Source organism: Lygodium microphyllum, chromosome 28, assembly GCF_053477565.2.
Source record: "Lygodium microphyllum isolate KBCC chromosome 28, Lygodium_microphyllum_v1.1.10, whole genome shotgun sequence".
Lineage (NCBI taxonomy): Eukaryota > Viridiplantae > Streptophyta > Polypodiopsida > Schizaeales > Lygodiaceae > Lygodium > Lygodium microphyllum.
The window spans coordinates 74,676,411-74,691,197 of NC_141162.1; the positions used below are offsets into that span (position 1 = coordinate 74,676,411).

Here is a 14,787-nt window from a genome sequence, read left to right on the forward strand (position 1 = left end):
GTCTCATGTTCAGCAGTTTATTTCAGCACTTGTCTATGCTTCCATTGCTGCACCACTTCTAACACAGCCTACACTCACCTTAGGACATTGTCGTCAGTTGGAGGAGCTCGTCTAGCAACTTCCCAACCTGTTGCCATCATCTTACAACAGTCACCAGCCTACAGGTCATCATCACACCTTGCTGTTGCTGCATTTTAAGTCAGATCAGCTGCATATTATCCCCATACAAGCCACCCCACTGACATCATCATCTCTAAGGGTCATCATCATCATCGACCTGCTGCCACACATGTGGAGCCGCATTTTCAGCCTGTTGATCTACGTTTTTCTGATCATCTTCATCCTCAATAACAGGCTTAATCCAACGGATTGTGTTTTACTCCATCTGTTGTTCTCCACACCATCACTAGCATTAGTGCACTTCGGCTTCCACATTTCGGGATCTGTCTCACGAGTACTACACACTATAGAGGCTATTCTTGGCATCTCTAACCACTCTCAGCTTACCTCATCTTTAGTCCTCCAAACATGGAGTTTTGAGGCCTGTATTGTATCATATTCATTCATTCTTCCTCTGAGCACTCTATAGATTATGTTCCACCATTGTCATACTTTCTACATTTCTCTTTGTGTGCCCTAGTATTTATTTATGAATTCACATTGTGTGGTGTAAAAAGTAACAGGTACAGAACATCAGATGAATCACCTGGAAAAGAACCAATGCCTGTTTTAGTCGATATCCTGCAATGCCCGGTGCAAGTAGGGACGCCCTTTCGTAGGCAGCTAATGCATTACCATACTCTTTAACTCGCATATCCACATTTCCAAGGTTGAACCAGGCTGCATACTCCTGATAAAACTTGTCAAAATGGCAAGAAAGCCTAGTCGCCATTTGTGAGCTTGAACATTGATAGGTTCTATGATGGGGAAAGCATAATACAACCTACCTCTGGATCATTTTCTATTGCAGTCTTGCAATCGACAATAGCCTCTTGGTATCTTCCAAGAGCCTGTTTTTGAAGAAACAACAACAACAGCAACAATAATCAGCATTTCAAACCATTTTTGCCAACTATTCTTGACAAAGATGATCTGGAAAACATATATCTTAAACACAGAAAAAAGTTTTAAGCTGAATCTGTCAAATTAACAACTTTTGCTCTCTTTACAAATAGTCACTGAATCAACCACTAGAGATTCCTCCAATTCAAATATACACCAAAACACAATCAAGCACAGGTTTGAAAATTCCTTCTTTTTTCTTCAATAATACAATTGAGGTTCTGTAGAACTTGAAACTATTGCATTAACATGATAGCTTAATCCATTGCACCCTAAACCAGTAGGTGCGTGTACAAGTTCAGTCAATGCAGCTATAGAGAGCTTTTGTCAAACTCACAATAAACCAGTAAGTGCATCTGCAGGTGTGGTAAAACTTGCAACTTGTAAAATTGCAACAAGAAGAATGACTATGAATTGGCATAAGGGTATACTCAGCACAGGTCTACACAAACATGTGAACATAGAAAAATAGTTGAGGGAGTGAATGCCATCAAGAAAGAGAAGCTGAGCTAATCAATTTTGTTGTTCTAGAACTCACACGGGGGATAGTACAGTGCTGTAAATCACACCAGGTTGGCGCATGTACAGGCTGTACAGGCTGCAGATAGGCACATAGGCAGAGCACAACATGTACTTTGAGACAATACTGCACACACATAACTTTACGGACAGTGAAGACCCATAAATCAAAGGCCAGCTAATATGCAAATAGGTGAATGTGTCACATACAGCCTATACATATATACTGACTGTTGAAAAATATGTAGTGTTAGAATGTATTGATAGTCGAAACACACAAAAAGCTATTAAGTGAATTAGTCTAAGTGAGAAGACCCTTTAAACCATTTAAATCTACTTATTCTACATAGCATTTGGGATTGTTCAGGTGTTATCTTGAAAGGGTTGATAGGACTCAGAAGTACATCTGAGGCTAATTATTGCATTGCCATGTCTCAAAAAAGCATGTCAACTGTAATTAACTGAAATATCTTTAGTTCAACTGATGCTCAGTTGTCAAATGTTGCCATTGTGTGCTGCACGTGGGTGAAGATATTTTTGAGGACATACCTTTTGCAGTCAACAATATTGGCATGATACAAGTTGTGTAACAAGGCAGTTCTTGGCAAATGAGAATTAAACTAAAAACTATTCACAGCACCTACTGGCAAAGCATCCAAATTCAGAAATAAACAATAGAATAGTTTTCTAGCTACTAGCTCAGCACGATGCTCTTATCAGAACTAGGGACAACAAAAAATTATTGAATCGGTTTCTAGTATCTTGCAATAATGTGAAAATGGATCGTTTCCCTACTATGCACACGGGGAATGGGGGATACCCCTTGCAACTTGACAACACTTGAAATGATGTGCAAAAGGATTGTTTCGCCACCATACACACGCGAGTGGGGGATACCCCTTGCAACTTGACAACACTAGCTTGCTTTCATAAGTCACTAGAATTGCTAATGTTTATATTTCTCGTAATGCCCTTGATTGCATACTTGCATGCAATCAGATGTGTCATAACTAGTGGTATTGTTGTGTTAGAGTATTAGGCATTTTACAACTTCAAAGTCATGACTTGTAATTGACCTTCAGTAATGCTGCTGCTGCTTTTTTTCAGAAAAGTTCATTATTTGTATCTTAGATAGAAAATCAATGCCATAACCTCCCCAAAAAACTCATTGTGTTTGCGTGGATCAATTAACCATTATCTGGATATGGCCGAGCCATGATCATACGCAATCCAACATAGTCAAGGTTGGCTTCCACCACCCATGGTTCTACAATCTGCCCCACTGAGAGACAATGGCTGCTGGATACCATCTCCTCGACACCCTGCTCCTTCGAGAGGCAATGGCTGTTTGACTCCCACTCCTTCAGCTCTTCCAAGTCTGTGTTTTCACCTCTGCTGCTGGTCGATAGGTTGTCTCCTCATGGCAACAGTCCAGAACTGCTATGTTTTGCAGTTTGCTGGCCACCTCCATCATTTGACACCTCCTCTGCCGCTACCTAACAGTTTCCAGTGTTGCACGAGCAGTTTTCGGCCTTCCTTCGCATTCCTACAGCTTCAAATAGTGGTTACAACACTTGAGATCCAATGGACATCATCACTCACCACTCTACTCTTGAACATTGTCCACTCTTACATTCATTTATTGCATTGATTCTTTCACTTTAAAGTTCTCTTCTCTCTCTCTGTTTGTATTTGTGTTTTTGAATTTTGAGTTTGAGTTTCACATTCAAGGTTTGCATTTACTGAGTTACTATCTGAGCTATTGTGTTTTAGTCATGTTCATACATTCTGTGTTTTCTCAATGCAAACCCTAGCATATCTTCACATGGTATCACAGCCGGTGCTCTTTTAACAAGTATCTTGCAGTATTGCGGAGGTTTGGTTTTGTGCTAGATACACAAACAACACATATCCATTGCACAATTTCTTAGACTCCTTCTTGGGATCCTAATATGCCTTATCAAGCTTCTCCATCACTGGAGGCCCTAGGGCGGCAGCCCTATTGCTTCTTTTGGTGTGCAAGATCTGAATAACTTTCAATGAGTCAATTTTAATCGAGGAGGCCCTAGACACAAACATACATCTACCGGTATTCAAGAGCTGTATCTTGTGTCTCTTCTAAGCATGGAGTTAACTTCTCTACCACACTTTCCTCTCGTCCCACCCACATCTCCTAAATCTCTTTCTTTTGCATTCAGTAATCTAAAATTGCACTCCACTTCTGCATCCAGCACATTGGGAGTTGGGTCTTCCATCTTTGCGCCTAGTTCCTTCTCTTTTTCTACACCCCATGTCCCCTATCCTCAAGTAAATGCCAATTTGCACCATGGTACATCATTAGGGGAAATGCCACCCTTTGACATTGTACCTTCCCCATTCCTACAAGTGAAGCACATCCTTTTACCATGGAAAAACAATGATGGATATCCCCCTCACTTCCCTGGATACTCACCTTGTCATCTATTGGCCTCTCAGATGCCAGGGTTTTCATCCTCTGCTTATGGTGCATCGTCACACACTCCATAGGTCACTTCCATGTAGGGATTTCCATCCACTTCTCAGCATTCTCTCTCATCTCCCAACCTTTCTACAGCCTTGCTCCGAAGATTACAGCATTGAGATCACTAGAGACTAAGAAATTTTAATTTTCTCTATTGTAAACCCTAATCTGCAACAATAGAAAATAAGGTTTAGCAACAACCTCAAGAAGCGTGCCAAAAATTGAAAGCTCCAAGACTTGGATTCAACAAAGCTGAAGCTGTTTTCAGTCAAATTCAAGTGGAGGGACTAGCAAATCAATGAATTTGGGGCATTTTCCATCTCCATCAAAGTAGGTGAAGGCCAATTAACTACCCGAATCAAGGGGCAAATCTGATTAAAGACTTGTTGGTCATTTTGGACAACAAGGCGAGTTGAAATATTGAAAGGGATTGGGAAAATCTCATTGTACATGAACTTCTGCTTCAATTAAGTTAAAGAAATACTAAAAGGGGCGTCAATTTTGGGGCCAACAGGATGTCCATCGTCCAAGATTGTGAGTTAATTTACATTTCTCAGTTTTGTTATAAATATTGTTGTTGTAACTAAGTTATAATCAGGGAATTACCACCCATCCACGAAAGGAAGGCTAGTTTCAGAATGCCATATGGCAGGCCACTTACTCGGTCAACTCCTGCTCTCGCCTTCTCATTTCGCTTCATCTACACACACTCGCATGTCCCACAAGACTTGTCAGCTCCAACCGCACATCTAGTCTAGTGCCCCCATCCGGTCTACTCCTATCCGTGGCACCATCAGCTCCTTTTCTCTCATCCTTCTTCCCCAACTTCCAACTTCCCTCTTCCTTCTTCCTCTACTTCCCTTGAACTACTAGGTGACACAATTGAATAATACATGAGAGAAAGAGAGAGAGAAAGTACTACCTCCACACCTATTGAAGACACCCTGTTGGCCCCTAAGTTAGGCGCCCCTTGCGGTATTTCTTTGTTTTTAGAAAGAGAGAAATTACAATGGACTATCTTTCACCTATTCTGGGTGAAATTCGGCAACATAACAGTACAATTACTGACCCAAAACAAGCAGACCAGGAGGGGAAACTCTGCCCAAGTCTGAAACTTCTGGTTGGAGTGCAAAATTGACCATTTCAGCCTGCTGTATTTATTGGTTCAGACCTGTTCTGACACCTGTTTACAACTCATATTGTTCCCTGTACTGTTCAGCCCATTAAAATTACTGGTTCAGACCTGTTCTGAAACCTGTTTTCAGTTCATACTGCTCTCTGCACTGTCTTGCATCATTTGGGCCAAGTGCCCCTTGATTCTGACATCATTTGGGCTCTGAATTAACCTCTGAACAGTCCAAAATCTGTACTGATTTAGTGCAGATTCAGACACTTGCTTGGTAAGGTTACCACCCTCACCTGTTCCTGCTTGTGGGCAGCAAACAATTGCTCCTGTTCCTGGAGAAAAGAGGCTCTTGCCTCATGCAAAAACAGCATATTCCACACAGCTGTACCTGAATCAAAAGAAAGGCCCTTGATTCTGCAGCATAACCATACTGTCAGGGAGAGAAAGAGAGAGAGTAGGAAGCAAGCTCAGCCCTCTGTGCATCATAGACAAGGTATACCAGCTCTCAAGAGCTCTCCATCTGCAGCAATCCATCTCCCTTTCACAAAAATGAGCCCCCCATGCATTCAAACTCGTTTTTGTGCTGCCCTCTCTCTCTCTTTTGGGAATTTATGCCCAAATTGTGACACATGGCATACATGTAACAATTTTCCTGTTTAAACCTTTCGGTCTAAAATTCTCCATCCTCGGTTCAAAATTTGACCTTGGCACAGACCAGAGGATTAATCCTCGTGCAAAAACGAAGATAATGACGCGAACAGATTCTGAGGTCCAAAAATAGTAACTCCCTAAATTTTAGGAGTTGCTTCCATTGCATCCCACTAGTCTTCTGACCATCTTTGCAGACTATGGCTACATCCAAATTTGTAATGTAGCTCAACTAAAAGTGAATTTCCACTGATGACCCCACATGGACTAATCTCTTGAAGATTTGTCCATCTTCACTTTGAACTAGCCTCTTCCAGGCTAGTTCTTCAACACACTTGTCCATATACACTTTCACAAGTCTCTTCCAGGCTTGTCAATCTACAGTGCCATCAATCTCTTCCAGACTTATACTGGACCTTAACTGTCCAATCTTGACTCACTAGACATTCCTGTCCCTTTCACAAACTGGCCATGCAACTCAGGCGTTTAGATTTCAAGAGGGATCCTTCCAAAAAGAAAAACCAAATAAAATATGTAATAAAGAAATCAACAAAAAGGTAATAGTTGTCACAGTCTTGTGACACAAGCTAAGTAGAAATTGTTTCTTGGATGAGAGATAGATAGGAGAGTATAAAGCACACGGCTGAAATTTCAACACAAGAGCTTGTTTCAAATGAAGTGAGGAGACCTCCAATATATAGGTGCAGGCTTGGGTGCTCAAAAGTGAAAAGTAAAGGCTACAAATGATAAGTGTTTGCTGAAAATGACAAGTGTAGGAACGTCTCTTCAAAATTACGCGCGTTCTCTTCTGAATGCCACGTGTCATTTTTCTAAAGGAAGAAGCTTCCAAACCTTCTACTCTAAAAGCCTCTCAAATGGTTAAGAATTTGAGATAGCTGTTGAAGACAAAATTATTCCTTGCGAAATTTTGAAATCTTTGGCGTAAACAAAATTTCCATTTGAGCAACTTCCAAAAACAATAACCTCCTAAGTTTTAGGTGTTGTCAAATTTAGCCTTTGGAGAGCCTCATTATATAGGTTCACCGGTTCATGGTTTGTATCTTTGATCATGAGCATTTGGTTTCACTTTCTGAAACCACTCATTATATAGGCTTCTAGTCAATGTGACTATCTAAGTTTAAAAGTCTTAGTCATTTGAGCTTTCTGGTCAATTTGACCAACCGACTAAAACTTTTAATTTCTCTTGGACATCTTGTCGATGACGACCCAAGTATAATTATAGGGCATTCTAGCCATTGGCCACCCTTAAATAGAAACATGAACATTTAATCATATCTTGAAATACTTAAATAATACAAATAGCCTTTCAAAGTACACGAGCATCAAATTGATTTGGAATCATTGAGCCAATATGACTTGGTAATAATTAATATACAAAAGATTTGTTACATCCCTCCCTCTTGAAATTTGTCTTATCCTCAATACGTTGTTTGAAGTATTTCTGATCTTACAGCTTCTTCATAAGCTGCAAGTATTTTTGGATAGTCTTTAAAATACTCTTCTGACATCCATTTAAAATCTAAATGAGAGTAATTTTTAAACTTCAAAATGAATTTTTCAAAAATATTTCTTTCTCATTTTCTGATCATATAAAAGACTATCTACTCTTATTGAAGTATCTCCTCTTGTTCATCTACTTCAAGTGCATCCTCTATTACAAATTCCAATGGTGCAAGCTCTTTATAAGGCTTCAAAAGATGGATATGAAAAGCATTGTAAATTCTCCATTGCTTTGGAAGTTGTAACCAGTAGCAAACATCACTAATGTTTTCAATGACTTGAAATGGCCCATAATTTTTTACTACGAACTTAGTAACTTGGAATGAAGACTTGTTAAAGTTTTTTTTTAAGAGCTTTGTCAAATTTCAGTCACACCCAATTGCCTTTTGTAAAATCAATTACATTCGATGCTTATCTACTACTTTCTTTTGTTTTTCTTGAGATTTTTGGATAGCTCGTCTAACTTTGGCGAATGTTGTATCCATATCACGCACGAACTCATCAGCATAAAATATCTCCTCCTCGGTTTTGAGAATAGATAATAAGAGTATTTTTCCATTATATGATCTCAAATGGTGCTTTACTTGTAAAAATATAAACTATATTGTTATAGGCATATTCTACCAAAGGCACATACTTTTCCCATTGTTGGTTAGCTTCGTGGCAATAGCATTTCAAGATATCCAATATTGTGAGAATTGCTATCTCAATTTGACCATCTATTTCAGAATCTTAACAAGAAGAAAAGGTAAGCTTTGTACCCAAATTTTCAAAAAAAATTCATCAAAAGAGACTAGTGGTTCATGACTCTATCACCCACAATGAATTGTGGCAATCCATGACACTTAAAGATTTGTTGAATAAATATTCTAGCTATATATTGAGACTTAATAGCCTTCTTGACTGTAATAAAATGAGCCTATTTGCTAAATCTGTCAATAATAGTCCATATGCCATCATTGCCATTTACTGATTTTGGCAAGCCAAAAATAAAATCCATATCAATGCTTTTCTAAGGTTGGCTAGAAATTGGTAATGGTTGCCAAAGCCCTATAGGCTTTTCGTGATCAAACTTAATATTTTGGCACACAAGACATTCTTTGATAAATTACTCAATGTCTCGTCAAAGACTTGGATAAAAGAAATATATTTCAAGTGCCTTGGTTCTTGCCAAAATACCACGATAACCATGTTAGATACCACATGGCATTCTTCCATTACTTTAGGCCAAAAATCTTTAGTAACATATAACTTATTCTCCATCATAAAAAACCCATCTTTAATAACATAAGAGTTTATCCTTTTACCAAGTTGTAAATTCTTTCGGATCATTTTAAAATCTTCATCAAAAGTATATATGTCCCTCGTACTAGTGAAATCTGTTTGATAAATCATGGACACTACATGAATCTGAGGTCTTCTTAATAGGACATCAACTACCTTGTTTTGCTTTCCAAGAATATACAATATTTGAAAGTTAAATTAAGCTAAATAATTAGCCCATCGAATATGCTTTTTAAAAATCTTTGGTTGGTTGAGAAAATGTCTTAAATTGTCATGGTCTATCTTAATGAAAAATTCTCCACCTAAAAGATAGTGTCTTCAATCATCTAAAGTTTGAATGATAACCATTAACTCCTTTTCATAGGTAGTAGCATTTATTTCTGCATTTTACAACCTTCTGCTTACATAAGCAACTGCATCCTCTTCTTGGTTTAAGATTACATCAATGCAGTCTCCTGAAGCATCACATTTCACAAAGAAAGGTCTCGACAAATTAGGTATAATCAAAACAAGTCCTTTGCCGATATAGAACTTTAGAGCTTCAAAAGCTTTCTTCTCTAGTTTGATCCATCGAGATGTCACTGCTTTCTTGGTTAAATCACACAATGATCTAGCAAACACTACAAACCGTCTAATGAATCTCCTATAATAAGAGCATAATCTCAATAAACTTTGAACTTCATGAACACTAGTCAATTTTGGTCTTTCTATAATAACCTTGACTTTTTCTAGATCCATCCGAATTTCATATTTGAATATAGTATGGCCTAAGTAGTGAATCTTTTCTAGGAAAAACTTACTCTTTTGCCATTGACATGAAGTTTGTGTTTACAGAGTTCTCGAAACACTATTTTTAAGTATTGCTTATACTCTTTTTTATCTTTTAAAGAAATCAATATATCATCAAAGAAAGTACATGTAAACTTTCGATGTGCACTAAAGATTCTTTCCATCGTTCTATTAAAGGCTGTAGGAGCATTGGTGAAACCAAATGGTAGCACAAGAAACTCATACAAACCAAAAGATATCCTGAATCTTGTTTTATAAATATCTTGAAGCAATCCTTATTTGATAGTAGCCACTCTTCAAGTCAATCCAACTAAATACTTTGAATCCATCCAAGATATCATCAATTCTTGGAATAGGAAACCTATTCTGAATTGTAATTTTGTTGAGGGCCTTGTAATTCTCACACATGCGCCAAGATTCATCTTTCTTCTGCACTAAGAGGACTGGAGAGCAAAAAGGTGAGAAATTGGGTCTTATTAGACCCTTCTCCAAGAGCTCATTCACTTGCTTCCTGATCTCCTCTTGTTGTGTTGGACTCACACAATAGGGTAGCCTATTTAGAGATGAGCTCCCATGAATGAGATCAATGTGATGATCTTTTGAACTCTCTAGTTATTCACTAAAATTCTCTTCGCCTATTGACATAGTGAGAAAATTGGGTCCAACTTCTAAAAATAGCAATCTCCTAAATTTTAGGAGTTGTCAAATTTAGCTTTTGGAGAGCTTCATTGTATAGGTTCACCGATTCATGGTTTGTTTCTTCGATCATAAGCATCTGGTTTCACTTTGTGAAACCACTTATTATATAGGCTTCTAGTCAATATGACTATCTAAGTGTAAAAGTCTTAGTCATCTAAGCTTTCCGATCAATCTGCCCTCCCAACTAAAACTTTTAATTTCTCTTGGGCATCTCGTCAATGACGACCCAAGTATAACTATAGGGCGTTCTAGCCATTGGCCACCCTTAAATAGAAAGATGAACATTTAATCATATATTAAAATACTTAAATAATACAAATCGCCTTTCAAAGTACACGAGCATCAAATTGATTTGGAATCATGGAGTCAATATATTTTGGTAATAATTGATATGCAAAAGCTCTGTTACAAGAGAAGACACATGTTGATATTGAGGGAGATATTACAGTTCATGATATACATAATGATGAAACTAGCACTTCAAGAGTAGGTAGAGTAGCCTCAGATCATGATGATGATCTTTGATTCAGTCTGCTTATCATGAGTCTTGATATGTATTATGCGTTTTATGGCATATGTATTATGCATTTTATGATTGATTAACTTGACTCTCAAGTCTTGAGCCTTATAAGTTGTAATTCAATTTATAGTAACTAGTCATGATATCTTTAAAGTTCAAACTTAAAATGATTTCTCCTTGGGGATTATATACCTTGGTTTTAATACTCCACATGTTATGAGTAAATTATTAAAATTTTTTCATGAATTTTAATGCGGTTCCCCTTTCCATGTCCCCATTCCCTAGATTTGGCCTCCGTCTCACTGTCCCCATCCCCATTCCTTGTTTCAGTTGCCCGTTTCATGTTTCTGTGCCTACAACACTACCACTCCTGTTGCTACAACGAATTATGTCTTCACAGATAAGACTCATTTTAACAAGTAGAATTTCACCACTTGGCCAAACTTTATGCAATAAGTGCCTAATCTCAAGGTCTTTGGGACCTAGTCATTGGTCTAGAGCCTATGCCGGAATCACCTTGATCAAATCTGTCAATGGAGAGCGCACAATGCCATAGACAACGTTGAGTTAATGCATGGGTTGCTTCCTAAGTTCCACTCTCAATTACAATATTTTCCCCTTGCTTTTATGCGTTGGAGTCATCTCATTGCCCACTATGCACTACGAGATCGCACTCGATGTATCAACATCAACTTTGAGCTTTAAGAGTTTTCCATTAAGAAATGAGATGATTTGAAAGTTAAGTTGGTCATCAAAGTCAGATGGCGATCAGGTTACATCTTTTTGAGCAAGCTACTTAAAAAGTGTTTTCACTTCATCCACCACAACATCTCATCGTTCTAATTGCCAACCATCTATGAGTTCGAATGTCAATTTTTGCAACTCAACCCATCTAGGAGCAACTCCCTTAAAAAATAGGTTTTGCACACATTACTAAAAATTGGGCTATGTGGACAAGGAGTCTCATATCAAGACCCAAGGTCTCCCACCTAAGAAACTGTGAGAGTGCGCAGCGGAAGAAGAACACGAACACAGAGGAGAGGAGAGAGAAAGCAGAGAATGAAGGAAGAAAGTCTGCACTGACTGAGATGAATGCTGAATACACTGGAATGGACAGAACAGTCCCTGCACGCAGCCCGGAGCATCAGTGAGGGAACCAGGACAGACTGGAAGTAGAGGCAGCACCAATGCCGGAGACGGAGACGGAGGGAGCAGTGCTGTACCTGCAGAGAACAATGCTGGACTGACTGGGGGGGCTGCTATAAATAGCCCCCAGGCCAGCAAACTGGCCGACCAGCCAAACTGGCCCACCTGGCCAGATTTGGCCGACCAGCCAGATCTGGCCGACTATGACTGCCCAGAAAAATGGGCAGTCAGGGCAAAAAACAGCCCAGTTTGGGCTGGAACAAACCCAGGACTGCATGCTGCCTAGAGCAGCCACAAAAATGTCCTGACAGAGCTCCTCTGTCTCCTATCAGACTCTGACAGGAGCTCACAACCAGGAGATGACAGACTGAGACTGAAGAAGAGCAGGCTAACAGAAACCTCACCAAACCACTATAACTACCTCCACTCCTATTGGATAGTCCAATGGTGCTATACCTTCGGCCACTGCCCCATCTACTCCTTCAAGCACACTTGTTGCTATACATGCGGCACACGGACAACCTTAACAGCCTATATATTTTAGTGTCCCTAAAGGATTAGCTAATTGATCTACTAGTTCCTCACCCATTGCACTATTTGCATCCATTCCATTGTCTCCTCCTGCACCCCACCCTAGCCATACTTTTCCACCTCGTCATGCGTTCCATTGGCAAAGAACTACTAATGGCCACACCCTTAGACTAGCAAATCTCTAGGTCCCTTCCAACACCACTAGGTTAATCTAGCATCCCTCTAGGTCTTTCTTTCACTATACTCACATATACATACACACTATTTGCACATCTTTTATTTAGTGTTACTTTTTTCTTAATTTTGCTTTGAAGCATCTCACTACTAATTTATGTTTTGCATATTCTCATCTCTCTTGCAAGGTTTTGTATTTAATGAAGAGCGAACATGCAAGTTTGCATTGGACCTTCCTCATCTGGAGACATGGGATATGCACCATTCCTTTTGTTCATCTTCCTACGAGATTTGCTCTTTTACCAACATGGAGGCTTCTCCTCCCGAGGCACATCATGTAGCATCTCTCTTGATGCTATCATATTGGCAACTTCTACCTTGCTTTTCCAGTCAAGATGCTTCATCCTCATCTTGATCTATCATCATGTTTCTCAGCACCACATGAGGCTCCTTTGGCCTCAACATCCAAGGGTTAAGAGGGGATTTCCTACTCTTGCTTAGTATTCGATAGGTTTCGGCACTTATCTTTGACATCAACCTCCCATTCATGTTGTACCTCCCCTTTGCATTGCATAATCATCACACCGCCCTTGTACTAGGGCACTTGGATAGGTGAACAATTTCCCAATGACATTGTCCAAGTGGCACCTGCTACACGTGAATTCTCATCAAGTAGCACTTGTCTTCGACATCAATCTCCCTTACTTATTGTACCTCCCCTTTTCATTGCATGATCATCACCATCCTTGTACTAGGGTGCTTGGGTAGGTGAACAATTTCTCCACAAGGAACATTGTCCAAGTGGCACCTGCTACACATGAATTCTCATCAAGTAGCACACTACTCTATGCATCTCATTGTCCAAAGCACACCTATGCAAATCCTGAGCTAGCTCCATCAGCAATTCTTTACCACCACATCTCCCCAGTTTTCACTCGCCTCGTCATTGACACCCACAAGTAGTTGGGTTAGCTTGTATGTTTTGTGATCTATTGGATCTAACCATCCCTTTTCATTCTCCTCACAAGGCATAGTTACTTGACAAGCCACAAACCATATCTTCACACACACAAACAAGAAGTTCAATGTGTTTTCCTCCCCTTTTGTAGGTCCCAATAGACCATTGGGCAGCTGACAAGCACCATTTGTCCAATGACTCAACCTCTCTGGGGTGATCACTTGGACTCCCTTAGTAAGATAATCACGGTCTCTGTAGTCTTAGTAGGCCACTAGGCACTTGACGTACACCCTTTGTTCGATGCTTTGGTTGCTTTGAGGTGGGATGCCTTGGGGTAAAAATGGGCTTGAGCTTTTCTTCCAATCCCTTTATGGTTCCAGTTTTAGGTCTGAGAGGGAGTGTAGAGCTAAGAATACATTGCAAATTGATTAGCTCTTTAAAACATCCCTAAAACTTGTAAATTACCAAAAATTTCATTAAACGAGGAGCAGTTCTAAAGAGTTTCTACGTCCCACATACAAAACCCTAATTTGGGAGGATTCTTCTACATCTATAAATAGACAAGCTGCCCACCATTCAGCCCTATTCTTGCATGCAAGTTTCTGACTCTCATGTGCAGATTTCAACCATCAACCTTCTCTCAATGGCTATCCATCCCTTGCCGACTACTGTCAAGTCATCTCCAGCACCTGGAGCCCTAATTACACCTACCGCCCTGTTGCCTAGTCCTCCTATACACCTATGTTTACCTCTCACAAGCAATTGCCAACTATTTACCTCTCCCCGCCACCTTTCCAGTCTACATTTTCACCCTCTACTACTTGTCAACAAGCTGCCTCCTCCTAGTGACAATCCAAAACTATTGCGTTTTCGAACATTAATCAAACCAAAAGGCGTAACTGAAAACTTTGCTGGCCACCCCCATCATCTGACACATCCTCTACTACCACCTTATAATTTCTAGCATTAGGTGAGTAGTTTTCAGCCTTCCTCCGCATTCCTAAAGATCTAACTAGTGGTTACACCACTCGAGATCCATCTCTAGTGGCATCACTCACCACTCTACCCTTGAGCATTCTGTACACTCTTACATTCATTTACTGCATTGATGCATTCACTTCAAAGTTCTCTTCTCTCTCTGTTAGTGTTTGTGTTTTAGTGTTTTGAGATTTGAGTTTGAGTTTTGCATTTAGGGTTTAAATTTATTGCATTACTATCTAAGTTATTGTGTTTTAGTCGTGTTGGTACATTTTGTGTTTTCTCAATGCAAAACCTAGCATATCTTCACAATGTATACACCCCTACTCAGA

At 39.5% G+C, this 14,787-nt stretch overlaps 1 protein-coding gene across 1 annotated transcript in view; it reads right to left on the reverse strand.

Moving 5' to 3' along the window:
* Nucleotides 1–14,787, reverse strand: part of LOC148011607 (uncharacterized) — a 58,918-nt gene that overhangs the window by 23,336 nt on the left and 20,795 nt on the right. Inside the window, exons 2-3 of the mRNA XM_087670593.1 lie at nucleotides 948–1,010; nucleotides 707–850 (exon numbers count right to left, since the gene is read on the reverse strand). Coding sequence (XP_087526719.1) covers nucleotides 707–850; nucleotides 948–1,010 — 207 coding nt within the window. The remainder of the gene's footprint in view (nucleotides 1–706; nucleotides 851–947; nucleotides 1,011–14,787) is intronic.